General features: G+C 43.6%; 1 protein-coding gene across 1 annotated transcript in view; it reads right to left on the reverse strand.

Annotated features, from left to right (window-relative positions):
* Positions 1-9432: 9432 nt before the first annotated feature.
* The window catches only part of ADGRG4 (adhesion G protein-coupled receptor G4), a 70673-nt gene continuing 56817 nt past the window's right edge, over positions 9433-23288 (reverse strand). The window contains 8 exon segments of the mRNA XM_019918982.2: positions 9433-9653; positions 9915-10032; positions 10584-10633; positions 14690-14876; positions 14879-14947; positions 15105-15135; positions 18209-18287; positions 21441-21709. Of these exon segments, the coding sequence (XP_019774541.2) occupies positions 9433-9653; positions 9915-10032; positions 10584-10633; positions 14690-14876; positions 14879-14947; positions 15105-15135; positions 18209-18287; positions 21441-21709 (1024 nt within the window).

Raw genomic sequence — 23288 nt, forward strand, 5'->3', positions numbered from 1 at the left:
AAAAAGTGTGTCATAGGCTTTTTAAAAAATTGTTGAGAACCCTTGCAATTGGGATAAGTTTCACTGGTTTTAACCGCTCTTCCCCTGTGTAAGCAAAGCAGGGCAGTACACCTTTTTCCTGTTTTTATTTTTAGATTAAAAAAAAATAAACAGAAACCATAGGATGAAGTTGAATTCATTTAAGAGGCCAACGACAACAAAACAAGTGAGAATTCTCTCGAGTGGATATGCAGGGTTCAGGGGAAGGAGTACAGGGCTTGGGAGATCTGAATCTAGTCTAAGTTTTGCAACTGAGAGTGTGACTTTGGCCAAGTCATTTCCCTTCTCAGAGCCTCAGTTTCTTCCTCAATAAAAATAAGTGGTGAGGTGAGGGGCAGCCCTAGATGACCTGCACGCTCTCCCCCAGCTCTGATCCTGTATGAGTCCATTATTCTGGGTTGGAGATAAAGGTGTTGCTTGAAACAAAGTCTTCAAGAGATTAGGAAGTGTTTGGATTTATTTACCTCTGTATTAAGTTAGTGCCTTAGGTGCAGAAGGTTGAGTTAATCAAACACAGAATTTATTTATTCCCGGCCATCCCAGCATGTCATTCACACTCTCCTCCCTCATTGGCCACCATTCTCTTCTGGTTAATTACTATATTTTTGTTTGTATGTATTCTTATAAAATGCGTATTATCATTTTCAATGAATGTCTTTAATTTCTGTAAATGGTATTACAGTAAATATTATTGTTTCTTGTTATTTTTTTTTTTACCCAGTATTGTTTTCAAAATCTATACATGTTGTTCTATCTACATCTAATCCCTTGCTTCTAATTGCTGAAGACGACTCCCAAACGTGTTTCCACCACATTTTGCCGCTCCAACTTCCTGTCACCATAAGTAATGCTGCAATAAGAAACATTCCAATTTAGGGCTTCCCTGGTGGCGCAGTGGTTGAGAGTCCGCCTGCCGATGCAGGGGACACGGGTTCGTGCCCCGGTCCGGGAAGATCCCACGTGCCGCGGCGCGGCTGGGCCCGTGAGCCATGGCCGCTGAGCCTGCGCGTCCGGAGCCTGTGCTCCACAACGGGAGAGGCCACAACAGTGAGAGCCCCGCGTACCGCAAAAAAAAAAAAAAAAAAAAAGAAACATTCCAATTTAGAAAAGTATTGTTGGTGAGGGTGCGAATAGTAAAGGCAGCTGCTTCTGAGCTGTGACTAGAGTAATGAGCTGCTACTGTTAAGTCTCCTTTTCTCCAACATGCTATAGAGCCTCTGGTGATGGAATTCAATCCAAATGCTTCCACTGGGGATGTAATCACGATTTGGGCTCTTCTAGTGCCAAGTAATTATGTTAGCAGGTTTCCTTCACTGAATTAACTAGTTGTTTGAATCAAGTAACCCAGTTGATCAGAGATCTTGACATTGTGTAGACCCTCCACCTCTACCCTCACTCCCAGGAGATGAACTCACACCATCCCCCCGATTATGACCTCAAGTGGAGCTTGAAGGAGGCCTACAAGTTCTTCTGTTTCCTCATTCAGCGCTTCCTCCTGTTCTCCATAGCAGCTATTTTAAACCTTCTCCATCTTATCACTTCTCCCCTCACTCTCAGCAGGTAACATCACCTCCTACTTCAGAGAGAAAATAGAAGCTATCAGAACTACCTTAAATTCCTATTACCACATCTATAAATTTGCCAGCATCCACTCCCACCGTTTCCTCCTTCCTTCCTGTTACAATGGAGTGTCTCACCTTCTGTCTAGGAGGTGTCTGTCCATCTGGGCTATGGACCCCATCCCCTCCTTCCTTGCTCGGTTGGCTAAATCGTACCCTCTCCCCCTCAGTATTTCAATCTCTATACTTCAACTAGCTATTGATACTTCCCATCACCATGTAAATGTGTTCAAGTCTTTCTGATTTTAATACTATATTAAAAAAAAATCTGTCTCAACCTCAATCCTTTCCAGTGACCCCCATCTCCACCACCACCTCCTGCAACATAGCAACTAAATTTATTGAAAGAGCTATATTTCTGAGCAATCAATGTAGGTTTAGAATCCACCCACTGGCCTCATCCTTCCTAACTATGGATGGGTCTTTCACCAAAATGCCTGCCAGCAACTTACCACACTGATCGCAGACTCAAGTAACTGAAAAAGCACTTCAGAGCAGCTTCCCATGAGACCATTCTCTAAGAATTAGTGAAATGTTTACAAGAAATAATAATAACAGCTAGTGGGGGGGGGGGTAGTGGCATTTGTTTCAATAGTTTGACTCCCATGAAAAAATTCTATATTAAAAAAAAAAGTTGGGCTTCCCTGGTGGCGCAGTGGTTGAGAGTCCGCCTGCCGATGCAGGGGACACGGGTTCCTGCCCCGGTCCGGGAAGATCCCACGTGCCGCGGCGCGGCTGGGCCCGTGAGCCATGGCCGCTGAGCCTGCGTGTCCGGAGCCTGTGCTCCACAGCGGGAGAGGCCACAGCAGTGAGAGGCCCGCATACCGCAAAAAAAAAAAAAAAAAAAAAAAGTTTCCTTAAGCATGAAAGAGCTACATTTGTCCCCCTACACACTCAACCTCCTGATCTCACTAGAGTTTCCTTGTCACTAAATCCTGAAGAGATATTCCTCCCCTTTTCATATCTCCACTCTCCGCAGCATATTGTCACTACTTTCTCTGTTGTGAACCTCTCCCTTTTTGGCTTGCATGACCCCTCATACTTTTGGTTTCCTTCCTACCTCTCTAGCCATTCCTTCAAGATGGCTTTTGCAGGCTGATCCACTTCTGTCAGCCCCTTCGTGTTCCTCACGTCTGGGCCTCCTTGCTTCCATTATTCCGCTATATACTATCCCTCAATAATCACATTGATTCCTACAGTGGCTTTGATCGCCATCCATACCCCCCAAATCTCTATCTCCATCCCTAACTGCTCCCCTCTGATCCAGAGCTACCTATCCAACTCCTTTCTAAACATCTACACCTGAATGTCCCGCAGGCATCTCAAAACCAGATGTCCAAGACTGAATTTGTCATCTTTCTCAACAATCCCCCTTTGATTACTTCTACTGTTACTATCTCAGTGAGTGAATGATAACAGCCAAGACAGGGAAACTCAGAGCACTACACGTATTTGATCATTACTAAAATTATTTATTTATTTACTAAAATTACTAAAATTTTATTTTTTTATTACTAACATTTTAAATTACAAAAAGTATATAGGCTTTAATTTTATAAAAATTAAAACAATCCATAAGAATATAAAATAAAAAGTGAAAGTCCCCACCAATCACTCTCCCCAGAGGTAAACCACTGTTAACAAGAGGGTGTGTATCCTTACAGACTTTCTGTGGACCACATATATATGGATATGCATACCCACACGGTTTTATTTTTACACATATTTTATCATACTATATGTACTATTTTGCAATTTGCTTTTTAGCACAAACTATATTGTGGACATCTTTACATTATTAATCATATTGATGTAACTTATTCTTTTTATTAGCTGCATATTATCTCATATTATATATAGCCCACATTTATTTAACCATTATGATATTGCTGGGCTTTAGTTTATTTTCAGTTTTCACTGTTCCAGGGTTGCTGTAAAGAACTTTGCCCATACATCTTTATATTTCTATGCTAGGATAAAATGCTAGAAATTGGATTTCTGGGGATAATTACATGTACATTTAAGTTTGGGTGGATACTGCTAAAGTACCCTCCAAAAAGTTTTTCCTTTCTACTTTTCAGTTGAGAGACAGCATACATAAAGTGGATAAAAGGTTCTATTTTAAGTGTGCAGCTGGATGAACTTTTATATGTATATATTCCTTTGTAACCAACATCTAGATCAAGATACATACCATTTCCAGCACCCCAGAAATTTCCCTCTTGCACCTTCCCAGTATATACCCTTCCCTCAGAGATAACCTCTATCCTGAGTTCTATAATCATCAATTATTTTTGCCTGTTCATATAAATGAAATCATACTGTATATAATCTTTAATGTCTGGTTTATTTGACTCAGTATATATTTTACATTTACCCGTGTTGTTCTGTGTATCCATAGTTCATTCTCTTTTCACTGTCATGTAATATTACTCTGTATGAGTCTCCCACAATTTGTTTGCTCCCACTGCTGATGAGTATTTGGGTTGTTTCCATGTTTTGGGCTGTTACGAATACCAAGCGGCTATGAACGTTTGTGTACAAGTCTTTTTGTGGACATATGTTTGCATTTTTCTAAGGCGTATACCTAGGAGTGGAATTGCTGGGTCATAGAGTTGTTTAATTTTTTATTAGAAACTACGAAACAGTTCTCCAAAGAGGCTGTATCTATTTGTCCTCCCACCAGCTGTATAAATTGAAACCTCCAGTAATAGTGCATGACAGTATCACACACAGTATTGTTATTGGACATTTGGTTTCCTGTCTCCCCAGTCAATTGTAAGAATTGTATCTGTCTTATTTAGCATCTCAAACATAGTGGATTCTCAGTAAGTATTTGAGGAATTAGATTTATAATTAAGTGACTTCTGTATATTATGCCTGAGGGTCTCTACCACACAGTTTGAAGGGTGAACATTTGTTACTACAACTTGTTACTGGTGTGGGTGTTTTATTACCCCAAGGGCAGCTCCAGTTTCTTATGGGTAGCACTGAGGCTTATATATCACTGCATCCTCTGTGGTGTTTGGCACAGGGCTGGGCCCAGCGGAAGCACCTGTAATGACCAGCATGCTGTACTTGGTCAGATAAACAGCTTAAAAGAATGTCAGACCTCCCTGAAACCTTTACTTGCTCACATTTCTGGACTCAGTCAAAAGGAAGCAGTCACTAGCTGTATGGCCACTGGTCCCAGTGTTAGGAAATAGTCCCCCAACCTCAAGTCCACAAACCTATTTCTTTTTCGGGGGACATGTACAAGACTATTTATTGCAGCATTCTTTTGAAATAGCAAACATTTGGAAACCATCATTAGGAAACCTGTTTAAAAAGTTATGGTATAGCCATACAATGGAATACCACGCAGCCTTAAAAACCCTTCATGTTCTGGCATATTGCTAAATGTAAAACAACAACAGCATCAAAAAAGCCAAGATGCAGAGGAGTAGGTGTATTACACAACCATTTTGAGGTTAATAAAGGATGGGAAGAAGGACTGGGAGAATATTTTGGGGGTGGAAAACAGCTAGAGGACAATCCAACTCACTGTCAGCCTTCACAACTTGATTTTTTAGGTCCACCAACTGGGGAAGTCTGATCCACTATAAAGTATACCCCTCTGTCTCTACCCCTGAAAGGGCCAGTGTCGAAGATTTGATGGAGGCTGTAGGTCTAGGTCTTTATTCTTCCCCTACAATTGCTCTAAACTTTTCCATTCCTCTGGGAATTGGTGGGCTGAAGATTTATTTTTTAATCTTTTTTTGCATGAACTAGGCCTTCATCAAAATTCACTGCAACCCAGATTCATTTCTATTTCTAGTCCCCTTGCTGCCCCAAACCAGCTAAGCACGATGGATGAGCTGGCTAACATTCTGAAGGTGAAAACTATCTATCTATCTATCTATCTATCTAACTATCTAACCATCTGTCTAGTACATCCCCCGATTTGAGTGCCTTCCCCCATTAATGTAGCACATCCTTCAGGCTTGCCTCCCCTCCCATCTAAGTGATAGGAGGTATGAGCAAAAACCTTCCACCTGTTTCTATGATGAATACTAGGTTCACATAAGTAAATCTTGAAAACTTGAGAATTTGCCAGTCCCAACTTTTTGTTTAATTCACATAAACATTTGCATAAGACTACATATGTTAAAGAAACATCTGTAGCTTTCTTATGCATTTAGATGAGATGAATTTTTTTTTCAATATTTGAAGTTACCACTTACTATTGATTTCTTTGGGGGCTTTTCTTAATACTCACACCAGAGTCCTCCAATGCAGGGCCCTGAATGCCATATGCCTCCCCCTTTTCTATGAATCTCACTTTGTGAGTATCATGCCAAGAGTACGGTAAGATGGGGAATGTAAGCAGATTTCCTTCTCCCACAACTGAGCCCTCCCTATTCAGAGCTGAAGGGTCCTAGAAGATGGGATCAAAATATATTTTCAGGACTTCCCTGGTGGCGCAGTGGTTGAGAGTCCGCCTGCCAATGCAGGGGACGCGGGTTCGTGCCGCGGTCCGGGAAGATCCCACATGCCGCGGAGCGGCTGGGCCCCTGAGCTATGGCCGCTGAGCCTGCTTGTCCGGAGCCTGTGCTCCGCAACGGGAGAGGCCACAGCAGTGGGAGGCCCGCGTACTGCAAAAAAAAAAAAAAAAAGGCCACACATCATGCTTAGCCACAGAGTGTAAGGCAGGCAAAGTTCATCCTCGGGGTCACTCCGTTGCCTTTGGATGAGTCTTCTCTCTTCCATCCCTTACTGTTGCTCACCCTGACCTTTGCTCCCTAGGAAAAACCACCAGCTTCAGACAGCTCCTGTTCTGTTCCCTTCCTCAGAACCCTGCCTCCTGTGCCCTCAGGGGCTGTCTTGGTTGAGAAGTTCATCCCCGCTAAGGAACTGATGGGTGTCTGTGGATTGATGAGCCACCGTTTTCACAAAACATGTTGACATTTTAACAAGGGGCTTCAATCAAAAGAGTAACTTTAGTAAAGCGGATTTCAGGTGCTTTGTCATGACAAGCCAACAGGATAGCATCTTTTTTTCCCCAAAAGGTATGACCTTGTGACTTTTCTTATCTACTGCCTGCGTGGGTGTCAGGCCAACTGGGTACCTGGAAACTTCTGCCTCCTGAAATTGTTTGACTCTCAGCACTGTAAGGACCCTGATCACGATCTTTTTTTTTTTTCTTTCAGGATGTAGACACAAGAGTTTTCGAAACAAAATCTCCAACGCTGTAGACAGCTCTCCCCTAACATATCATAACTATAGGCTCATAACTTCTCTACAAAAAATGTAAGAAACAACTATTACAATGAATAGGAGAATTATTCTGGCTTTAATATTCACTAAATGTTATCTCATTCTGCCCCTTCCAAAATAATATTTAGAATACAAAGTTGAAGCAGATGCTTTCACAAAATCAACATTTTCCCCAATCTGGGGGTAGGGGAAGGTGGGTATCTCGGCTGGGATTTATTGAAGAAATCTTTGTTTGTGAATGGAATTCATTTTGATTTCCACAGCTTCACAACTCAAAGGAGAGAAACACTTGAGATCTTCATCAAATTGTCTGCATTAAAGAAAAAAAGAGGGCTTCCTGGTGGCGCAGTGGTTGAGAGTCCGCCTGCGATGCAGGGGACACGGGTTCGTGCCCTGGTCCGGGAAGACCCCACATGCCGCAGAGCGGCTGGGCCCGTGAGCCATGGCCGCTGAGCCTGCGCGTCCGGAGCCTGTGCTCCGCAATGGGAGAGGCCACAGCACTGAGAGGCCTGCGTACCGCAAAGAAAAGAGAGCATTTTCAGCTGTGGCATTAGGGACTTTGCACATAGTAGAATCATAAGACATGTTTATCAAATGAAGGAATAAATAGAAGAATTAGAAAGGAAGTAAAAGTTGTGGCGCTTTCCTTGGATAGTTTAATCGAAATTTGGGGTGAATTAATTCATCCTGACAGTACTGTTAAGCAATTACAAGTGCATCTGTTCTTCCTGCCTTGTGAATAACAGGCTATGTTATTCACAGTAACCTTAACCTAGAGGAGGCTAGTCATGGACAAACCTTGGAGGCCTTCAGGAAAAGACAACATAAAATGATAACACACCTATCTGTATCCCCTATGAATTTGATATTCCTGCTCTGAAGGTTCAGCTGTTTCTCAAGTTTGAGAGTGCCTAGTGGTACAGAGGGTGCAAGTTTTCACTCAGCGCCAATGGAATCGAGTTTCTGGCTGCCATACGTCTGATGGCAGCATCCAGGTTGCAGTCGTAGAACCTGTGGCCCAAGAGGCTGGACTACCTGCCCCACTGGCTGAGTTACTGTCATAACTGACAAGCATCTCATTGCTGGCTGCAGGCCCCTGGGCTCTCCAGGTCTATAGCTTGGTCCAACGCCATTAAAATCCTGGACATGGTATTTACTACTACTCTTTCAAAGAAAAGTATGTCCATTTGGGCTGTATATTTGCTGATGAAACAATATCCCTCAAGGACAGCAGGGGAGCCAAGCCTAACTCACCCTCTTGAAAATATTCCCCAATCAGATCCAACTATTATCCACTAAAAACCTTCCACAGTTCGTGCCTCTATATGCCATGGCTCCCCAGTGGCTCCACATGGGCACCAAGATATCTGCAAGTTAGCTGGCCAGAAATTTGATGGACGCTTGTGGCCACGGAAAGATTTTCTTCACATGCACCGACTTGCCCATGTAGAAATGGAGGCAGAGACTCCAACACTAGTCAATGAGCCTAAACTGGAAAATGGTGTGGCCTCACACAGTCCTGAAGCTGGTAGGCCCTTTGGAGATGATTCATCCTGCCCCCCACACCCCACCATGTTGAAGGTAGAGGGAATGGAGTTCCGAGTAGGGAAGTGATGTGCCCAAGGTCATGGAGTTAGTGAGTTGAGCCAAACTCTTCTGACTCTAAGTTTGGTGCCTTTTTTTTTAACCCACCATACTGCTTCCAGATTGCCTACAGCCCTTGGAAATAGAACTGCTGATGGAGCCAATAGAATGAAAACTACAGGGGGATGAGGCCATTCTACCACCAGCACCGAGATGGAGAGAATGACTACAGCTAGGCCACCAGAGGTGTTCTGTGTGTGAACCGGAGTCTACTCTGGTCTTTAAGAAAGGCAACCAAAGGCCACTGCACTATGGTCCGTCTGGAAGCACAGAACACGGAGTCATCATAACATCACCTTGAAGTTCTTAAGTTTTTGCTCTAGTTTGCCTTTCTGCTTACTTTAGGCCTTTACAGCAATCCTTTCCCTACACTTTCCCTCCTAACACCCGTCTCCACCTCACGTGTGTCTCTGCACCTAGAAGCTTGGCTTCCTGTGGAAGAAGGTGAGCCTCTAAGAGTAATGAGCAGCTCAGCCGGTATTCTCGGTGGGGTGCGATGGGCACTAGCTTGGGGGCCACTAGCTTCTGGCCCCAATTCTGCTGCTGACGGGACTGTCCATAAGGCGTTCTCCTCTTCCTGCTTAAGGTTCCTCATCTGTAAAATGAGGGGATTGCACTAGACAATGTATGAGGTGCCTTCGGATTTTAACAGTTTGTGACGATTGTTTGCAATTACCCATGCAATTTTTTTTCTTTACCTCCAGTCTCTTCTCTCCTCCGTGAATCTAATAACCCACTGATTTGTACATACTAAGTTCACTAGGTGCTTCTATGCACACTTTCTGAGTCCAGAGTAAGCCCAGGTGTGCACATGCACATGTGCATTTCGTTTTGAGGAGGAATCATTTCCCAAGACCACGTCTGTGGCCTCACACTAATTCAATACCTCTGGAATATAAGTATAGACAGTGTAGCCTTTTCTCTCACCATTTGGGGAGCTTGTTTTTGAAGGAGTGCCTTGGGCGGAGCCTGAAGATTTGAAAATGGAACTAGTTGCAGTTGACTTGACGGACGGTGTCAACAAGTTGTGCGCAAAGGTTTTCTTCAGTCTTTCCTGTTTCTGCCCAACATCGAGCTCACACAGGCTGCTGCCATCTGAAATGACTCCCCAAACAGTTAAAAACAGAAAACTCATCAAATTCTACACTTCAAATGGGTAAATTATACCTTAAGAATCCTGTTAAAAATATAAAGTCCAATGTACAGTCTGCTCGCTCTGGGCGCCTCAAGGAGGCAGCTTTTCTATGAAGTTGTGAGAAGTAAGTTTGAACTATAATGTGTGGTACAGGCAGGGCCAATTCACTTACCAAGGAAGACCGCTTTCCCTAGAGCCCAGCACAGGGACCAGCAGGTTACTGACATGCCCAGCAAAAAGGAACTGGATCTCTGTGCTACTTATAGCATCTTCTAGCTCAAGCATCGGCTTCCCTAAAGGCAATAAACTGAGCTTTGCACTGAGACTGAGCGAAGCTACCTGAATTGGATGGAAGAGCATTTTGATGCATAGAAAACCAGTTTGCCTGAACTGGAGATATTCTCAGAGGCAACAGCAGAGTCCACTATACCTCCCACCGTGCAGCAAGGGCCACTGGTCCATCTGGGCTGCCCACCAGCCAGGCATCTTAGGGATGCTGACAAGCTCTCTCCTCCACCATGACTTCTTGCTTCCCACATCTGCTCAGTCAACTGTTGGCTGCAGGCCAGAAAGCCCCTGTGACCCAGTGCCCGGAACACCGTAGGCACTCAATCAATGTTCTTTTAATTGAATTGAGACTTAAGTGACAGCAAGGACAAGCAGTCCAAGGAATTTGGGCCAAAAGCGAAGCTTCATTGTGTTAAAATATGGCCGAAGTCACATCCTTCACCTGACTTCATTCATCTCCGCACAAAAGCACAAATCTTTTTCCTGACAAGGAAACAGCCTCCATTTGATGCTGATGGTGTATGAACTCGTCAGGAGACAAGTAAATCTCATCAGTTTGGAAAACCTGTAAATTCAATACCTTACCCCAAATGGCATCTTACCAGTATCCACTGGGCATGCTCCTTCATCACCCAGTGGAACACAAAAATGAGGACCCTAGCCAGGAGAAGAAGGTCAGTCTTTTTCAGCTTCTTTCACTCGCTGTCACCAATGCCTAGACTCAAGCCTACTCTTGTCACCATCAATACTCCTTCTAAGGAACCCCAAGGCCATTACTAGCTTTCTGAGGTCACCTTTCTAGCCTCCCTCTCAATGGCAGTGGTAGCAAGAAGGTCTGTATCAAGGTTTCATGTCAACCGCAGTTTTCCTCCTGGGCTGCTGTCTGTCCTAGAGCTTGAGAGATAAGGTCTGCAGTGGGAACCAGCCTCTGAGATGGCTCTCAGTGATACCAATATCCTGTCATTCACATCCTTATGTAGTCTCCTCCCATGTTGTACCAATAGAATACGGCAGAAGTGATGGCATGTCCCTTCCAAGATTAGGTTATAAAAGATGTTGTTCTCTCTCTCTCTCTCCAACCCCCCCCCCCCGGGAAAGGATGACCCAGATAAGATTCAGAGCTGATTAGAAGCGACAACGGCAATTGTATTACAATATACAATGTATCAAATCAACACGTTGTACACCTTAAATTTACACAATGCTATATGTCAAATATATTTCAAATTTTTAAAAAGAGACATTAAAACTAGTGGTTACCAGTGGAGAGAGGGATGGGTAGGGGACTAAGAGGTACAAAGTACTATGTGTAAAATAAATAAGCTATAAGTATATATTGTGCAACACAGGGAATAGAGCCAATATTTTATAATAACTCTAAATGGAGTGTAACCTTTAAGAATTATGTAACATACATAATTGTATGTTACACCTGTAACATACGATATTGTACAGCAAGTATAGTTCAATTTAAAAAAAGAAAGAAAAGAAAAGGGACGTTAAACGCTCTGCTTTATGGAGTGCGGAGCTCTCTGTCTCTAGGAAGTTTCAAGTGGTGGCTTGTGACTTCCTGTCACTTGAGGGGAAGTTGGATCGGGAAGACCTGGCTTTCCTGGCCCCAGCACTGAGACTCTGATTCCAGGTGGGAGGCAGCAATCTGGAGGCTAAACGGTGACAAGTGACAAGCCCCACTACCTCCCCTGAGGGCTTTATCTCCATTTGTAACCAAACAGCAGTGGAGAGGAAGCCAGCAGCCTTCACTCTTTCTGAGCAGCAGCTACCTGGAAGGTGGTCCGGCAGCCTGATGAGAGCAAATCCCAGTCTCCAAGCAGGTAAAACTCCTCCAGCTTCAGCAGGAACAAGGGGCCACAGTGACAACCAGCCCCTCTTACTGCTCTGATTTCCTGCATGGAGTTCAGCTAGTTCTCAGACTTAAAGGTTATTCTGTGAATTCCAATGAGCTGCCTGCCAGCTCGCCCTTTCTTCCTGACAGCCTTCCTTTTTCTTTCCAATAACAGATTGATCTGCTTACTCACTAGCACATAGGCAGGAGGGAAGATGTCAGGTTTTTGTCACCTGCATTTTTATTTGTGCATCCCTCCTTCAGAAATGGCTCAGCAAGAGCATCATTTTTTCACACGACCACAGGGCAACCCTCTTCAGCCAGAATTACAAACTTGCCATCTGCTTTTTTTTTTTTTTTTTTTTGCAGTACGCGGGCCTCTCACTGTTGTGGCCTCTCCCGTTGCAGAGCACAGGCTCCGGACGCGCAGGCTCAGCGGCCATGGCTCACGGGCCCAGCCGCTCCGCGGCATGTGGGATCTTCCCGCACTGGGGCACAAACCCGTGTCCCCTGCATCGGCAGGCGGACTCTCAACCACTGCGCCACCAGGGAAGCCCTACCATCTGTCTTTTAAATGGCTAATTTGTTCACTTGTTTCATTGCATTCTTGTTTTGAATATTTGAGACCTCTGTGTGTGTGTGTGTGTGTGTGTGTGTGTGTGTGTGTGTGTCCATGGGACTAGAGTTTGAAACTCAGAGCTCTGAAAACACCCCCTTCTGCAAGATGGCGCATTCTACCTTGTAGGCGGGACTAGGAACTAGCAAGCCTTGGTGCTTGATTGACATAAAGTGCATCTGACAGACGCAGACAGCTTGGCTCTGTTGATGTTGGATCTGGGCTTTGGTTTTCGTCCTCAGGAGATCTCCCATTGGATTCTGCATCTACCCATCCAGGCTTCCCACTTAGACACGACTCTCTCCTTCCACCACAGGAATGGAGCACATGCTGTTTTTGCAAAACACCCCTCCCCCGCTTTAAGCTCTAAACTTCTTTGCTTTCTGGTTCTTTTATCAGCTATTCCTTTAACCCCTCTTTCCATAAGGTTGAGTGTGTTTCTCCTCAGAACTCGTGAGCCCAAGAGTAGCCTGGAGTTACTGCTTAGGAAGAAATCCACACAGGCACCTAGTTTACGAATCTACCTCTGTCCACATTCTAGAGCAAGGCAGCTTCGTTCTCAAAGCATCATGTTACTGAGACCAGGCTACCTCAGTGGAGGCCAGGTAAGGTCAAGAGGTAAAGTGCAGAACCATCACCGGGCCCTCGGTTGACGATCTAAGATACAACCAAGCACTGGTAGCCTCAAAGGAAACCACACGACAGTAGTGTGGAGAGCTCCTAAAAATTCTGGCCCTAGTGTCAGAAGGAATAAAGACGGCACACAGACGGAGAACAACATATCTTGTGTCTCTTTATATTCCAATCAGAATTGGCCGTGTAAGGTTGGTGGAATCCAGTGGGACAAAAGTTCCAATTGATACACTGCATTGCTCTAAAATGAGATGGTTTCTTGAATCACAGGACTTGCCGTCAAAGAGTATACTTTATTTTGGATTTTTCCCCCCGCCCTGCAGCACCTTGCCAATGCCTGGCCTATATTAACTGCAGAGCAGCTCATATTTCCCAAGGTTCCTCAGGGGTTAACAACCACAATAACAAAGGACTCTGAGGTTTTAAAAAATGTTCCATTTAAAACAAATTTTTAAAGTTATTTTCCCCCAGCAGAATTTCTCAGAACTTGTACCATGCTAGTGAACATTGTGTCATTTCAAGAATGGGGAGGGGTAGTTTTGTGCATTTCCCAAATTTCTTTGACCATAGAACTCTTTCTTGCTGAAGCACCCTATGGGACCACCAGTTCCCTGTACTCTGGTAAAAGGGTTTATTGAATGAATAAGTAGTTAAGAGCAATAAGGGAGACCTTAACTCAATGGACTGCCCAAGTCGACTCACAGCCTGCCCCAGTACCCCAAATGAGCTGGCCCACACTTGAGGATAAGAGCATGGGGTGGACTTTGAGACGCCCAGGAAATCATTCTGCATGCCTCTTCCTGCCAAGATGTTCAGATAAGCAGATTATAAGAATTCAGATTATAATGAACAGCAGCAATTACTCAGAAGTGTATTAACCAGAGCCCTACCTTTTACTCCTCATGCCATCTTTGGCCTACCATTGAATAACTTCATTAATCCTTTGTTCCTTTCACCAGAAAACAGACAGGAGACTAAAGAGCTATAGAGTCATTCGTTTAGGGTCACCTAATTCAACCAGCTGTGGTGACGTTTTCAAGACTGATTTGTAGCAAAACCAAGACCAGAACCTTGGCTTCTTGCCGTGGCCCACTGCTCTTTGCTCTCCACGTTCAATCCTCTATGGCTCTACAATTTCCTAACCTGGCTCCTTCCCACAATATGAGGATATCTGATGCAGCCAGAGTCTATGGCGTCAGCAGTTTAATGTTTCTACTGTCCAGTAATTGCTATGTTCCATGGGATTATGTACTTCAAAATGTCAACACAGGTGTGAATCTGTACACTTACGAGCACAATGTGTTGATATAATGAATACTGTAGGGTGTACTGCCTATCAGTGTTCGATAGAGACATGGCCAACTAGCTGCAGTTGAGTTAGCTATCTGGATTTCTCTCTACATCCCTGAGTAAGAGAGAGTGGTCTCGTTTAATGAAGCCCTAACAGTTATCTAGCCAATGTTTCTAGTGGCTGCCTGTCAGTCATTGACAGCAGAGGCCCCTTGGATTATTTTTTCCTCCTTTGAAAAAATACTGAATACTAAAGGTAAGATTTTCCAAAGCAGCAAAAACCTTGATGGAGGTTTAGCTAGCCAGAGAAAGTACAGAGAAGCAACAGGTACCTGGCAGAGTGTTAAAAATGGCAAAAAGATACAAGAAAAGGATCCTCACAGCTCCCCAGGCAAAAAAGGCAAACCCCCAGGTGAGGCCAAGTGAGAATGTCAGGCTGGTTGTGCCTTTGAGGTCATGCAGCATCATCTTCCGTCGAGTCTTCTGGCTTTGGGATTTCATGGAATTCGGTTGAGCAAAAGAACAGTGCAGAACGTGGAGAGATTCATGAGAAATATGAGGCAAAAATCAGCCACCACTGAGATGTAAAAGACAGGATCATCTCTTTTTTTGTGTGGTACGGGGGCCTCTCACTGTTGTGGCCTCTCCCGTTGCGGAGCACAGGCTCCGGACGCGCAGGCTCAGCGGCCATGGCTCACGGGCCCGGCAGCTCCGCGGCACGTGGGATCCTCCCGGACCGATGTAAAAGATAGGATCATCTTTAATCCAACAACTGGAAGAGACCAAGGAGAGAAGGCCATTGTGAGGTAGAGGAACATGAACTCCTATTTTTAATGCTACTCTGATGATCACTGAGTCAGTTTCATTTCACACGAGAACACCTAGGCCTAGAGTGTAAACCAACTCGACAGAGTTCTCTCATGCTCACTGCAGACAGAGCTGGCACCAGAACCCCAGGCTCCTGAGCCCCAGTCCAGGGTTCTTCCCAGCGTCAAGTTAAAAATCCTAGAGGATATTTCTGCCCTACACATGCAGAAACCTCTCAGTCCAATTCCCTGGGAGGCTATTCTCTTCCTCAATAGCAGAAAAACACATTATGTAATTCCCCCCAAAGTGGCTTACACCTGAGCTTGTATTTGCAGGATAAATTCTGCTTCGCATGATAAATTTCACAGTGAAAGGACACGGGTAATGACTGGCTTTTTGGACTGCTATATCAAATAGCGATGAGATCATCAGAGTTAATGAAAATTCAACAAAAAGAAGACAGCTCTAACTGTATTGCTTTCAAATATGATGTTTATTTTCAACCCCGCACCACAGCTACAGGTTTGAATTCCAAAAGGCAACACTGGTCACTGGATTGATTAACGGCTTTACAGTTTCTATTAAAGAAGAATTATGCAGTGATTTATAGGAACAGATACTTCATCTCATAACATTTCTAATTACTACATGCATTACCTGTGATTTTTGAACATAGACAAGCTTCACTAATTTAACTGTGTGTCAACTTAGCTGAGACCTCTTCTCCAGAGCTAGGAATATCCCCTGTGGTCATATTGTTCACGTTGGTGTGGATACTTTCATCTGTATGTGAGTTTGTGTGTGTGTGTGTTTGTGTGGGTCTCAAGGGAGTAGGGGTAAAGCATTTAATTTCCCTAATAGAATCTAATACTTAGGGTTCCCCAGATTTGTAGTTGCCAAGGGGGATGGGGGATGGGGGAGGGATGGATTGGGAGTTTGGGATTAGCGAATGCAAACTATTATATATATGTATAACTGAATCACTTTGCCATACACCAGAAATGAACACAACACTGTAAATCAACTTTACTTCAATAAAATAAATTTTCAGGACTTCCCTGGTGGTCCAGTGGGTAAGACTCCACGCTCCCAATGCAGGGGGCCCCGGTTTGAGCCCTGGTCGGGGAACTAGATCCCGCATGCGTGCTGCAACTAAGAAGTCCACATGCTGGAACTAAAGATTCCCGCGTGCTGCAACTAAGACCCAGCACAGCCAAAATAAATAAATAAATATTTTTAAAAAATAAATTTTCAAAAAGATTTTAGATTTAATAAATATTGCTGCTGCATTCCTGCACATGCTTATTAGCCAATCTGAAGTGCAATGAATTGGGCATTCATTGCAAAGTGTCTGTGGCTTACAACAATAAAGACATTCAACTTCGTGGTCAAAATAAAAAAAAAACCAGAAAAACTTAAGTTTCCCTGAATATCATCTTCAGCCTTAAAAGAGGCTATAGAAAACTCTTTTAAAAAGGCGGCGCTATATATTTGGTTAGAGAATCATCTCCAAGACATACTGTTAAGTACGAAGCAGTGTATATCTACTATTTGGGTGACAAAGTGTACAAGAGAATATCTACACAAATTCGATTGTTGGCAATAAGAGTTGCATCAAGGGACGGAAACTGGGAAGCTTGGTGTTGGGAGTGGACTTCACTTTTCATCCTCTACCCTTTTGTACTTTTGAATTTTCTACCGTGTGCATGTATTACTCCTTCAAAATATAATTATGTTTTAAAAGCTCTTAGAGCAGTCTGCCTCTTACTGACCAATTCACACATGAAAGGGCTTTTTCAGGGGGAGTGGAGTTGGTTTTGTTCCGGTTTTGCTTTTGCTTTTGATCTTTGAAGAAGAATCACCATTAGATACACACTGGGGACCCTTTAAGTCACAAAACAAGCAAGGAGGGAGGATGGAGGAGGAGATGAAAAGGAAGGGAAGAGAAAAGGGAGAAAGAGAAAGGATAAGGAGCAATTATAATTACAAGGCATCTGCTGGCAGGGGTAATATAATTTTGACCCTCTGGAAACTGTCATCTCAATATGAAAGATGAAGAAGTTTGGAGGGCAAGACCTTGTGCATTTGATTCCAGTCCAGTGGGAGAGGAACTCTATAGTGAAAAAGAACTTGAGAGGCTATGATACAGAGAATGGATACGGCTAAGTAAAAAACAATCCAAAGTGTAAAGTGAGGTTGTGCAGTCTGAAGGACTGCATGGTAACTATCTACAGGTCTGTAAAAGAAGGTTCTGGAGAGGTAGAGCGACTTGAATAGCTACTCTCTGGCACCTGTGGTTGAGAGAACCAAAGAGATGGGCTTTATATATCAAAAAGAGCAAAGAAAAAGCAAGAAAGAAAAGTACAACCACAGGACAACAAAGCTGAGCCAATTTACAGAGGAAAGTGGTGGAGTCTTCTTCAGGGGAGACCTTTGTCATTGAAATACAGAAACGTTTTCCAACCCGTTTCAGTATTTCGTTATAGTGGCCGTTCCAACTCCTAAGTTCTGCAAGCTTTCTAATCATGATAGCTGCCAGATGTCTATAATGCTGATTTCTTTTATTTATTATGTTTTCTTGCATTGTATTTACATCATTATTATAGCCCCATTTAATAAATTTGAGGGCTCTTTACCAGTCAAAAAATTAAATAAATAAATAGATAAATAAACTATTCATTAATTAATAATCGCTACCAGATATGTATCACCGATGGGACAGGCCACATGCTGAGCACTTTACATACATGGTGTCATTTTAATCTGCACCCAACACTGAGAGCAAACATTATTATCCCCGTTTCCCAGAGGAGGAAATGGAAGGAAGAGGTAAAGTAAGTTGATTGACCGAGGTCATACTGAGCGCAGACACCTAACCATTATATCAGTGCACGCATGACTTTGTTAGGGTAAAAAGGCTGAGACCAATTTCCTCCCTGAAGCCATTGTCAAGACCAAGCCCCAGGCCAGGGAGCACCTCACCATACCCTGATGGCCAAGAACATTACCACTGGAGAAGCAGACATGCTGGTACTTACAATGGAGTCGTTGAGCTCAGAGTCCCATCCAGATCTTTTTTCACACCCAGTATAATCACCACCACAATCGCTGGGATTCCTAGAGTGAGAAAGCAAGCCAAAGGCATCCCATTAGGAAGTGGGAGAGCTCCCGATCAATGACTGTTGGCACTGATACATTGAGACACTTTAAATGAGCCACAGATGTGTGGGCATCAAAATACCATTGTTTGCAAAATGTTTGTGAATTCTTCCAGGTTAAACATTTCTAGGAGTTCTCTAATCTGCTAAACAGCATGCCAATGGCTTCAGTACAACACCCACTGGTTATTAAAAATAGCACAAGTGCCAAAAATCAACTTGGCACATCTAGTTCATGGGAATGCAAGTTCGCATAAAGCATTTCTTCTCGGAGGATTGGCTGCCAATGTGTCTCTCTTTCAACACTGCCCCTTAGTTCCCGGTCTCTTTTTGTCTAGGCCACCTTGGAGGAAGGGCACAGGCAATCAGCTGCAGCCTTCAGTGCTTTTCTGACAGGGGAGCCGTTTCCACGCTCGTTACTAGTTTGACATTTTGACTAGATCGACCAGTTAACGATCAGTCAATTCAGCCCAAGTATAATAAAGCAATCAGTTCAGTCCAAGTGGTCAAACGTGACATGAGTATAGACACAGGGTTTAAAAATCCAATTACCTGTACATTTGCAAAACTTAGAAGACTTCTTTCTTTCTCACAATGTATTTCTCCTAAACTAGGAGCATAACACCTGCACACATTTTAGGGGTTTTGTAAGATACTTTCCAAAGCTGTTTCAAACCCCAGAGTGCCAAGCATCTTAAGAAATCCTCCATCGTCCTATCCTGTGATTAACAGGACAGTCCCTTCTGCTCTGTGTGTGGCACACCAGGCACAGGGCCCAGCACGATGCAGATGAAAAAAATACTAGTTTGGGGCCGGAAGGGAGGGATGGAGGGAGGTCTCGCATTTAGGAAGAAAGTCGTGAGACAGTCCCCAAGCTGTGTTAACACTTTGCTAATTAAACCAAAAAAGATGCCTACTGGTTATTAAAAAATGTGGACAAATATATCTACTGTCTTCGACAGGGATTTAAATAAAGGAATGAAACCTTTTCAACAGGTTGTTTTGGCATTAGGAAGACAGAACTTCAAACACAAACAGAGACTAATATTTATTTTCCTAACAGTTGATTGCATCTGTCTAATATTTAAACGCTCTGAGACTCCCTGTAGCGGGCCAGCTCTGCAGTGCTCCCTGGCCGACCTTGCAGGGAGCCAGAGACCAAGCAGGCAAAGGCTTGTACCACGACTCATCTGAGTTTGGGTGGAATGCCTTGTGATCCCCCACGAATTCGAGAAGACGAGGCAGGCCTGTGAGGAGGGGCTCCGAGGCCATCTCCTACTCTTCTCCCCAGAAGGCTGTCATGATGCAGCTTCTCATCGCCTCCTGGGCTCTGAGGCAGGGTGCGCCCTCAGAACAGAGCTGCACAGTAGAAACCACATAGCTTCACCTGAGAGCTGGCTCGTCAGCAGCAGGGAATCCTGCGACTCGTGTGGCAGCCACCTGCTCTCTCTGGTTTGGGTGTCATTCTTTATAGTGTGGGGAGAAAGGACCTGGGAGCTGGCAGCTTTAGCTACTTGTCTTTTCACCGTCTACGTAAGTCATCAACTGAGTCTGAAAGCGGCTCGTTGTATCTTTACTGGTTGAGCCGGTCAGGCCTTCACCATGGCTTGGCCTTGGCTTGGGTGTGTACTTGACACTCCTCAAGTTTTTCCTGCCTCCAATTACCAAGCCTTAGCCTTGCCTGCCTCCCCCCTGCACCCCAGAAAGCGTGTGTGGAATGTGCAGATCAAGGAGATGAGAAGCCAGCCCTGGGGAATACCAACACGAAGGAGCAGGTGAAGGAAGAAGGGTCGGACGAGGAAGCCGAGAATGAGTGATGCCGGGGGAACGAGTGCTATTCCCAGCCCCTGCACAGTTAGCCAGATGTGGGATATCCGCCTTCTCGGTTATTCATGAAGCCTCTTCCACAACATTTTTCAATCTTCCAGTTGACTCGAGGTGAGGGTAGCCAGGCACAAAAGGGATTGCTCTGACTGCTTTTGGCTTTGTATTTCTGACGGGTTCCAAACTATACTCAAACCACTTCTTAGATCATGCTTTGTTTAGCATTTGCCCGTCTCTGCTCCCCACATTACCATGGCTAATAGCACTAACCGTGTAGCCAAAGAAAGCATGTACTACGTTAATGAACTCATTAAAAGGATGAGTAGCTAATTGCAAAGCTACTGTCTTCACCAAGGCAGTGGAAGATAAAATCTATCTTCCCGGGTATCCTACGCATCTCACTTAATACACATCCCTTATGGATCCAACACATTTTCTGAACCTCAAAGCCGGTTTGAATAGGCAAGGGATGGGGAAGGGCTGAGCTGTCCATGTCAGTTAGAAATGCAGGAAAGCCAACCAATGAAATGACATTTAAATTAGGAACTGCTCATGCTGAGTTCCTACCTGGCTTCTTCTATAGGGCAGCAGAACGGTGACAGTCATGAGGCGTGGTGTGAATGGGGGCATGTCTGAGCCAGCACCCTCTCACATCTTGCAAGTCTTTTCCCTGGCCCTTAAACAGTATGACTGGATCCTAGAGGTCAAAGTCCAAACTATGGAGACAGACCCCCTGGTTCAAATCCCAGTTCTGCCACTTACTAGCTGTGTAAACTCTGGCAAATTACCTAATCTCTTTGTGCCTCAGCATTCTCATCTCTTAAATGGGAACAATGATGAAACCTTTCCCAGAGAGGTATTGTGAAGATTAAATGAGTATGAGACACTTAGACTAAACAAGACACTTCAAACCGCGTCAGGCACGTGGAGCGCTACCTCAGTGTTGGCTGTTGTATCCGTGTGTATTTGCTGGGATTGTAACTTGAGTAAAGGGAAGGATAAAAGCTGACAGGTTCACTACTGTAGATCCAGCATTTAGCACAGCACACAAGCAGGTGCTCAGTAAATATGTGTGGACCGATTCCTCACCATAGAGGTTAAAAGTTGAATTTATAGAGCAATACAGACAGAAAAGGAAATGTCCACCCAAATACCAGTGAAGCAATCCTTAACTCCTTACCTATGATAGTAACAGCATTTGGTCCCAAATAATTTGTCTAATGGAGCTAGAATTAGACAGACACAGGCTTGAAACAAAGACATCAAGGACCATGGCAGATATACTTACCCCAACCGAACAGACAAAATTTAAGAATATAATTTGGAATGTATATGTTGAAGACTTTGACTAGAGCAAAATACATGTGGACTGCCTCCAGACCCATCCAAGTCAAAGAAACGAGCAGGAAGTAATGAAGTGCCACAGCGGCTGTGATACAAAGGCCCGATTTCTGAAATGATGATGACCAGGAATTGACCAGAAATACCAGGTTTAGCATCAGTAGTGCTGTGCACAGGTTGATCAGGATTTTGGAAGGATGATCTTTTCGAAGTTTGCTAAAGGAAAAGGCACAATGTTAGGTAGGGTCTCTGTTTTTGATTAAGCATCGCCATGTTTTATCTGCATAATAAGTGAAAGAATAAAAGAACTGCCTATTAAAATTAAATTATCCATATTATCTTATATGTACTGAATTTTCGAGTCCCCCACTCTCTTTCCAGGTAGAGTCAAAGTATTCTAAACATGGTGACCTTCACTGACAGGAATTATAATAGCTTCTCTCAGCTAAGCAGTCCCCTTTTTTCTGTTTCTTTTTCTCTTTTGAAGAGAAGGAAGGAAAGAGTTTCCTGGATACTACAGTTCTCCCACCACTCCTTCAGCAGACTCAAGGCTGGATCTACATGTGACCAAATAGCGGGATGACTTATGGAAACCATTTCAAGTAGCTACTTGGGTATTTCCAAAGATCCAGACATTTAGCATCATGGAAATATGACCTTACGTTTCACTAAGTGATCACAATTGTACTTGTGAAAACTGATCCTGTATTTTCCAAATTAAAAAAAAACTTTCCCTTTGATTCTTTTTCATTTCTATTATATGTCTATTGATTTAAATTTTGCAATTTTCATTTTGTGTGTACGTGGGTTTTTTAAATTGGGGTAAGTACACAAGTCCTAAGAATGCAACTCACTGAATCTTTACAAATGAATACACCCGTGGAACCCCCACACAGATCAAGAGGTAGAGTATTTTCAGCGTCTCAGAAGGCTCCTTCATTCCTTCTCCCATTAAGTACCCTCCACTAGAGGTAACCAACAGTTTCACTTCTATCCGCATAGGTTTAGTTTTGCCTGTACTTGAAACTTCAAATAAATGGAACCATACAGCACGTTCTCTTCTTTTTCTTGCTTCCTTTGCTCAACTCTCTGTCTATGAGATTTAGATATTACATTATATTATGTAGAAGTATAGTTGAACCTTGGGAGTTAGGGGCACTGACCCTCCGAGCAGTCGAAAATCCGCTTATAACTTGTAGTTGTCCCTCCTCCTTATTCACGGTTCTGTATCCTCGGATTCAACCAGCCCAGAATCATGCAGTCCCCATAGTATTCACTATTGAAAAAATCTGTATATAAGCGAACTCTCACAGTTTGTTTGAACAACAAACGCATGTTGTTCAAAGGCCAATGGTAGTTTATTCATTTTTACTGCTGTGAAGCATTCTATTTTATGAATATACTACAAGTTATTCAACTAGTCAACTGTTAATGTACATTGGGGTTGTTTCCAATTTGGGGCCACTATAAGTGAAGCTGCAGTGAATATTCTTGTATATATCTTTCCGTGGACATATACAATCATCTCTCCCTAACAGTGAAATTTCTGGGTCAACAGCTGATGGATATTTATCTTTAGTAAGTACTGCCAAAGAATTTTCCAAAGTGTCTGTGCCATTTGTAGTTTTCCATATCCTTGTTGATCCTTGCTATTTTCAGTATTTTCAATTTTAACCATTCTGGTGGGGGCATAAAAGTATAATTGTGGTTTTGATTAGCATTTTTCTGATGAGTAATGATTTTGAGAACCTTGTTGTATGCTTGTTAGCCATTTGGGTAGAGGTTAGGACTAGAC

Source organism: Tursiops truncatus, chromosome X (genome assembly GCF_011762595.2).
Source record: "Tursiops truncatus isolate mTurTru1 chromosome X, mTurTru1.mat.Y, whole genome shotgun sequence".
In the NCBI taxonomy this organism is placed as follows: Eukaryota; Metazoa; Chordata; class Mammalia; order Artiodactyla; family Delphinidae; genus Tursiops; species Tursiops truncatus.